The sequence below is a fragment of the Fonticula alba genome (genome assembly GCF_000388065.1).
Source record: "Fonticula alba strain ATCC 38817 unplaced genomic scaffold supercont2.9, whole genome shotgun sequence".
NCBI classification, from domain to species: Eukaryota; order Rotosphaerida; family Fonticulaceae; genus Fonticula; species Fonticula alba.
Window position 1 is genome coordinate 476,429 of NW_009242979.1, and position 7,782 is coordinate 484,210.

General features: G+C 68.9%; 2 protein-coding genes across 2 annotated transcripts in view; one reads left to right on the plus strand and one right to left on the minus strand.

Moving 5' to 3' along the window:
- Nucleotides 1-238: 238 nt before the first annotated feature.
- On the minus strand, nucleotides 239-3,661 carry H696_05170 (hypothetical protein; the record flags this gene model as incomplete). Its single annotated transcript, XM_009499026.1, has 6 exons — nucleotides 239-892; nucleotides 1,140-1,469; nucleotides 1,550-2,392; nucleotides 2,496-2,598; nucleotides 2,704-3,036; nucleotides 3,135-3,661. 6 exons carry the CDS (start codon nucleotides 3,659-3,661, stop codon nucleotides 239-241), a joined length of 2,790 nt encoding a protein of 929 aa, XP_009497301.1.
- A 2,183-nt stretch (nucleotides 3,662-5,844) lies between these two features.
- The window catches only part of H696_05171 (hypothetical protein), a gene marked incomplete at both ends in the record, with an annotated part of 2,619 nt that continues 681 nt past the window's right edge, over nucleotides 5,845-7,782 (plus strand). The window contains one exon of the mRNA XM_009499027.1: nucleotides 5,845-5,860. Coding sequence (XP_009497302.1) covers nucleotides 5,845-5,860 — 16 coding nt within the window. The remainder of the gene's footprint in view (nucleotides 5,861-7,782) is intronic.

Genomic DNA, 7,782 nt, shown 5'->3' on the forward strand with positions numbered 1-7,782 from the left:
CCCCCCCCCATGAGTGCATAGGCGCGCATGTGTGCTTGTACGCCGGTCAGCGCGGACACATGCATGCCTGTGAGTGCACGCCTCTCCATTGAAGGAAATATAGACCATCTGACATCCCGCGCGAGAAAGATTTCGACTCCGGCAGGGGGAAAGCGATCAGTAAAGGACATGAGCAGGAGGGGGGGGGGGGGGGGGATTTTATACTTGGCAGGGGAGAAGAGCGGAGACCCTGCACTGGTTAAAGATCGGGATGTGTGACGGGTGGCCCGCCAGGGGCCGTTCCCCCGGCCAGCGAGGCACTCGGGACGATGGACTCCACCATGGCATTGAGGGTGTGCTCCACGTGGGTCTTCAGCACGACCACATCATTGACCGGGGCGATGACCTGCCGCAAGAGACGCTCGGATACCCGGCGCTGGACGGCTCGCTGGTGGTCCAGCTCCTGGCGCAAGTGGTCCAACTCGCGTCGGGCCGCGGCCAACACATCCCCCTCCTGGAAGAGGGCGTCCGGTGTCGCTGCGCCACCCCCCTCAGACTCTGCCCCCGGGGAGGTGGTTGAATCACCCAGACGAGCGACATCCACCGGCAGGCCAGCCTCCTGTAGCAGAAGCTCCAGCTCGCTGGTGAGGGCTTGGGTGCGAGCGCGCTGCGCGGCCAACTGGTCTTCGGATGCGGTGCTCGCTTGGCGGAGATCCGCCTCGAGGCGCGCGACCGCTTGTGATAGGGCGCGTTCCCGGCTTCGCAGCTGCTCCACCGTGTCATGCACGGCCGCCAGGTCGGCATTTCGTTCGGCGAAGGTGGCCTGCAGCCGATCGCCAGAGGCCTCCAGCTCGCCAGCCTGGCGGTGGAGATCGGCGATCGGTCCCACCGGCTCCCCGGTCCCGGCGGGGTCCTGGTCCGGCGAGAGGGATGCCCGCCGGGAACGCACAGTACCCGGGGCATCCCCGGCCGAAGAGGCGCAGACGTGTGCTCTTCCGATCTGCCAGGTCGGCATTTCGTTCGGCGAAGGTGGCCTGCAGCCGATCGCCAGAGGCCTCCAGCTCGCCAGCCTGGCGGTGGAGATCGGCGATCGGTCCCACCGGCTCCCCGGTCCCGGCGGGGTCCTGGTCCGGCGAGAGGGATGCCCGCCGGGAACGCACAGTACCCGGGGCATCCCCGGCCGAAGAGGCGCCGGCATCTCCATTCGAGGAGAAGGAGGCAGCCAGGCTGCCGGAGCCAGCCGCGGCCCGTCGCCCGGCATCCGGCCGCGGGGGCAGATCCGCCGTCAGACGAGGGGCCTTGTTGAGGGGCTCGAAGGTGTCGGAGAAGCGCGATGCGGCCGGACGCTTGGCAGTGCCAGCAACGGCCCCAGTGGCCGGAGGGTCAACCATCTCGGAGGCCAAAAAGCGATCCAGGTCCGCAAGCAGGTCGGGATACTCGGCGCGGCGATCTTCCAGATCCTGTGTCCGGCGGAGGAGATCCCGCTCGAGCTGAACGATGCCGGTGGAAAGGCGCAGATCGGAAGAGCACACGTAGTGCCAGCAACGGCCCCAGTGGCCGGAGGGTCAACCATCTCGGAGGCCAAAAAGCGATCCAGGTCCGCAAGCAGGTCGGGATACTCGGCGCGGCGATCTTCCAGATCCTGTGTCCGGCGGAGGAGATCCCGCTCGAGCTGAACGATGCCGGTGGAAAGGCGCTGGTTCTCCGCACGCAGGGCGGCCAGCTGCTCGCGCAGGGCCTGCTGCATGACGGCCGGGTCATCCTCACTGGAGGCCACCGAGGGGGAGGTGTCATCCGGCGAGCTGCTGGCCAGCAGCCGCTGCAGGTCGGCCGTATACTCGTCCCGATCTTCGGCCGCAGCCGAGCCCGGCCGCGATCCGGTGATTGACCCGCTGAAGGACCGCTGCCCGATGGAGGAGTTGAAAGACCGGGAGAGAGAATTCCGCCTGGAACCCGACTCGGCGCCGGATTCCGCAGGTGAGGCGGCCGCCTCGCGGCGTGCCTGCTGTGCGAGGTCTGCTCCGGAGGCACGGAGAGCCAGAAGCTCCTCATCCAACTGGGCCAGCTGGTCGCGCATGGTGCGGTCCTCCTGCTCCAGACGAAGCATGGTGTCGGAGAACTCGGCGCCGATCTTGCGAAGGCGGTCGCGTTGGGCTTGCAGATCCCCGAGGGCCGGGTTTTCGGCCTGCATGGCATCCACTTGCTGGGCAATGGCAGCCGTTTCGGTGGCGGCCACCTGTGAGGCCTGCTCCAGGTCCATGAGCATGGCGTTGAAGTGTTCCATCAGCACATTCCAGTAGGACTCCACCTTGGGATCATCTTGGGCCAGGGCGAAGCGAAAGGTTTCACACTCGAAGCGGAAGATCCACGGCCGCAAGCGCTCCTCGAGTTCGAACTCCAGGGCATCGATCGCCTATGCGGTATGTATGTGGGTGGGGGGGGGGGGGGCAGCATCAGCAAATGCCTCAGGCGGAAAGAGATCGACCGAGAGCAGGGGGGGAGAAAGAGGGGCACACCTTGATCAGCTCAATCATCCAAATGAGGAAAGCCAACATGGTGGGCCAGCCATGGTGGCTGCTGCTGGAAGCAATCTTCGATCGATTCAGCTCCTTTTGATAGCTGGAGATGGGGAAAAGAGCGAGGACGGGGGGGGGGGGGGATGGCAAGGGGTGAGTACAGGGAGGGAGGGAGAAAGAAGGGCAGCGGGGTGAAGAGGCGTCCTACCGCATTGCCTTGGCCAGCATGGCCACATCATCCTCGAACTTCTCGAAACGGAAGTTGGCGTCGATCCGGCTGAACATGTGCTCGAAGATTTCTTGGATGTCACGAAGGCTCGGACTGTTGAGGGACTTCTGGGTGATTGGCCGCTGGAAGGAGGCCCCGCTCTCGGTGAGGAACTGCCACAGTTGGCTGATGGAGTTGAGGACGAACTCCCGGTCGCGGTAATTGGGCCCGCCGCCACCGGCCCCGGACGGACCACCTCGGGTCCCGACATCGCCCATATGTACGCTGGCCGAGAATTGTGCCCGCGAGGAGCCCATGAAAGTGGCCTGGGAGCTGTGGGTGCGTGCGCGCGTGTGTGCGCATGATGCATGTTAAGAATTCGCCCATGGCGGGAGGAGGAGCACAGGAAGGAAGCAGGATGCCCAACGCACCGCGACATGGCGGATGCGGCCATCGGGTTATGCGCCTGTGGCGGGGGTGCCTGGGTGGCCAACTTCGGCGCGCGTCCTGAGAATGAGGACAGAGAAAACCCATGCTCCGGATCCAGGGTCACCGGGAGGATGGAGATGCGCCGGGACTCGAAGGACGTCGAGGAGGAGGAGGAGGAGGAGGAGGAGGAGGCGAGGGTGGTGGTGGCGGCGGCGGCGGTGTTTTGTCCTGAAGCCGATGGCGCCACAGTCGGAGGTAGAGGAGGAGGCCCGCCAGGAGCGGGGAAAGACCCAACCGCCGCGACCGGAGGCCCGGGCAGGAAGCTCATCCGCCGACCGATGGACGTCAGACCGATGGCCGTGTTGGCGCCGGCGAGAGCGGCCGCCATGGCTTGGTAGTCGCCGGAAGAGTCGCCCGAGGGGCGTCCACCCGACGGGCCGCCCGCCGGGGGATCGGGATTGAGGGATATACGACTGTGGGCGGCTTGACCGCCGGGGTCACCGCCGCCAAAGGGGAAGGAGAAACTCATGTGGTGGGCGGAAGGCAAGGGGCAGGGGGCGGGAGGGGGAAAGAGGGAGAGGAGGCGGAGGAGAGATGAGATCTTGGATGTCGCGAGGAGAGGCAGCCAGCAGCCGGGTGACCTTTGGGCCTTCGCTTCGAAGGGCGCGGCACACGATCGCGTCGACTCGGTACTGGGCTGAAGGCCGCGGATGCCGGGGAGACATGGGTGCCCTTCTGCGAAGGGGCGGGAGGGCGGCGCAGGGGGGACACGGACGGCACGGCAGATGTGATCGGGGAGACCGTGGGCAGTTGCCCACGTAGGTGCGGCTCGGTTTTTGAATATTAATAACGGCTGGGCGTGATGCTTCGATTCTCCACGGGATCCGGGCGAAAAATATAACGCTCTTTTGTGGCTTTTGACTAAGATGGCCATGGCCAAGGCGGGGCAGTTCAAAGCAAGTCGCCGGCCTCAGTTCTTCGAGTCAAGACGCAGTCGGCATGTTCGGGGGGATTCTCAGGAGGACAATGCGGGCGGTGGACCAGCGCCGCCAGGGCCGCCCTCCCGGGCGCGCGGAGCCGGGCGGGCGCACGCCAAAACAGGCCAAAGCATGATGGGGGCACATGGGAGAGGCGGGTCTCCGCCCTCCGGGGTCTTACTCCGGTGCGGTATGCTGGAAACGTGTGCGGAAGATTGGCGGTGTCTTTGGCAAAGACTTCGCGGCTCCGGCCGGCGGGGTGGTCGCCGCTCGGCGACAGGCGGAGCCAAGGTGCGGCGGGGACGGAGGGGGGAACCACTCGCTCAGGCTTGGCCATGCAGTGCTTTGCAGGCCGGCACGAGGGGACGAAGGAGCACAAGGCGTGGTAACCTGGCCAAGACCGGAGGCAAGAGCGGCGGGACGCCCCGCGCGGGGCGGCATCAATACGCCGGATCCCGGGACGCGGTGCCTAGTGATCGGGAAATGACGCAGCAGGCCGGGCGCGCAAATTGCGAGGATTTATTGCCCGGCGCAGGTGGGGGGAGGCAGAGGGCCTTGCGCACCAATGTCCGCGCTTGGTGGCGTACTGAGACCTTGTCCTGGCGGGATGGTCCGACACGCGGACGAGGCGAGGGCGGGCGGGGCCATGCGGCGAGCGGGGGGAGCCTGCGCCGGGCGGGACGGCGATGAGTGTGGGACATTCCTGGCCCGGGTATTTACCCTTGGGCCGCTGGCCTCGACGTGCCGCGCAGGCGGGGGGCGCCTTGGAGAATGCCGGCTTGTAGTCCGAGGCGGAGAGCGCGCACCCGAGTCGGCCGATCGCTCCCTCGCCCGGGTGGCCTGCCCGCTCCCTCGCCGGCCTGGCACGGGGGCGGAGGGGGTGCGAGGACAAAGGCTGGTCCCCTCGGCCGGCCACCAGGACCGCGTGTTCCTTTGCGCAGGTAGGCCGGGATTCGGAGCACGGGCCGCGCCACGACAGGGTTATGGTTAGCGGCGCGATCGGGCTCTTCTCTGGAAGGCGCCGTAGCCGCCGCGGAGACACCCGCAGGGAACCTTGACCCCCCCCCCCCCCGAGAAGCAAGAGACCTAGACTGGGGTGTTCCGTGTGGGCGCTCGGACACCCGGGGCCCTCAAGCAGCCTAGTCCCAGAGACCCGGCGCAAGTCCCGCCGTGGGATCGCCGTCCGGGGGGCGGGTGGCCTCATGGTACACCGACAAGCGCGCGTGGGCGCGTGGCGGTGGCCAGGGAGCCCGCATACGTCCCCCCCCCCCCCCCCCGACCTGCGGGTGGCGCATTCCGGGCTCGCTCGCGCAATTGTTACGATGGCCGGGCTACTCTCGCGGAGGATGTGCCTCGCAGGACAGGGCGGGAAAGCCGAGGAATGGGACAGTGCATTGCTGCCGGGCCTTGTCCGGGGGGGGGGGGAATACGCCCGCCACCGATGTTGCCACCTCGAGGGGGCACGGGTGCTCGGGCACGCGGAAAAGGTCGCCGAACCAAGAGGCAAAGGGCCCACAGGTAGGGGGCGGATCCGGCGGGGACGGTGTGAAACAGCGCGTCGACGCGGGGGAGCGAGCGAGGTCCTCCCAAGGTTGCAAAGCCACCCCGGCGGCCCCGCCGAAGGAGAGAAAGGCCCAAGTGAGGTGGCCCTGGAAGCGGGCGTTAGCTTGGCGCGCGCACGCGCGCGCACGCCGGCGGGCATGGAGAGGCCAGGGCGCGCGCCGAGGCCTTTCCCATGAACTCTGTCAGGGGTACATCGCTTTCAGCCTGCGGGGGCGCTATTGCGCCCGGCGGTGGTGAAGACAACTCCGCTTTGGATGCACTAGCCGGCGCGAGGCCCGAGCATCCAACATCGCAGCCGGCGGCCATTCTTCTCTTGTGAGACCCTGATATCGGTGCCCCCCCCCCCCCCCCCCGCTTCGGCGTGAAGAGGAAACAGGCGAGCCAGTGGCCGGGGGCGCGGCGGTCCGGATGGAGCCCAGGCGAGGTCTCTCGGTCGGCGCGCGAGCTCCCCCGCCGGCGGGCCCTCGTGGTCGTGCCCGTTGGAGGCGCCCGCGCGAGTTGAGCGCTCCCCGTGCTGTTCCCCGGGGGGGGGGGGGGGGCGGTCTCGCCCCGAACCCCGAAGCATGAAAACTGCCTCGCGGCCAGGACGCGGGGGAGCACGCGTGCCCTGAGCTCCGAAAAAAAAAAAAGGCCCGGGCCTGGAGTGTCCCGAGAGCCCGGGGGCGGGGGGCGGCTCACCAGGGCATGCCCGAACACGGGGCAGGGGAAGGCCTCTCCACTGAGCCGCGCCGGCGCACTTGGCGCGCACGGGCACCCGCCCTCTCGCCCTCGGAACGCCAGACTCGAGGCGGCGGCTGTGAGACGGCGGGCAAGGAAACGCGGCTGGGACCGCACGCGGGCGCGCTCCCCGAGAGTCAGAGGACTCCGGCGCACGCGGGGCCGCGCTCGCTCTCCGGCTACCTATGCCAGTCAAAGGGACGTACGGGAGGGGAAGAAGGGGCGCGCGCCAACGGGCGACCCCTGTGTGCTCGCCCGAGGAGCCACGCCGGCGGATCACACAGGCCATTCCCACCGACGGGCGTGTGTGCCGGCGCCTCGCAAAGGACCGCAGCGCGTTCGGGGTGGGGGGGGGGTTGGGGAGGTCGACCCAGCGGCCGCACAAGGACGCCCTCCCCCCCCCCCCCCGCCTGGAGCGCCCGCCTTGGCACGCCGCGGCGCGCGTGGCCGGTCCGCGGCGAGCGCGGCCCTTGCGCATCCCCCCCCTCGCGGGCGTCGTCGTGTCGCCGGTCGGTCTTTTCGGGCGAGCGGGGAGGCGGGCGGGTGGCCGTCAATCACGCAGTCAGCCTCGACGATGTCTCCATCCACCGCCGCCCTGGCGAGACCGCGAGGAAGGCGACGCGCGCGTGCACCGGTTCCGGTCGGGGGTGAGGGTCCCCCCCCCCCTTGGGGAATTTCACCGCACCGGCTGCGAGCGGCACCCGCACGTTGGGCCAAGAATTCACCCAGCAGCCACGGCCGAGACTGAGGGGACCCCCTGCAAGGGCCGATGGGCGGGAAACCGGCGGGTTGGCGGGGGCCGAGGGCGGGAGAATGCCGCCCACCGTCAGGGCGTGTTTGCCCGAGTGCCGGTTGGCTGTGGGCTGCTGTCTCGCCACCTTCCGGCAAGGCACCGATCTCGCCCGAGCGGAGATTTCCCGCGCATAAACTATGCCCAACAGAATATCCACCCACCACGACAAAGCCTGCGTGGCTGCTGCCCCGTCCGGCGGACCAGCGTGCAATGCGGGCCATTCCCCCCGCAGTCCTGCCTGCGTCCTGGCCGTGAGGCGAGATCGGATCGGGGCCGCGCGTTCATTAACATCCTCGGGCGTGGGTGTTCGCCCGGGCGGGTCGCCCGGGTTTCGTGGAGGGCCGGTGCCGGCCCCCCTGCGTCTGCTCGGGTGGTCGCGGAGTGGGCACCGGACCCGTACCGGCACCGAGGGAGGGGGCCGACCGGGGGGGGGGAGGGGGGGCGGGGGGATGCCTGTGTGCCGGTGCCCGCGGCAGACACGAGTCGGGAGGTGCGTGGCTCCGGCGGCCTCGCATGCCCGCTCCTCGGCCAGGGCCTGGCCCGGGGAGGGGGGGGAGGACGACCCGGGGGGGGGGGCGGTGCGCGGCCGTTACGTGTGCG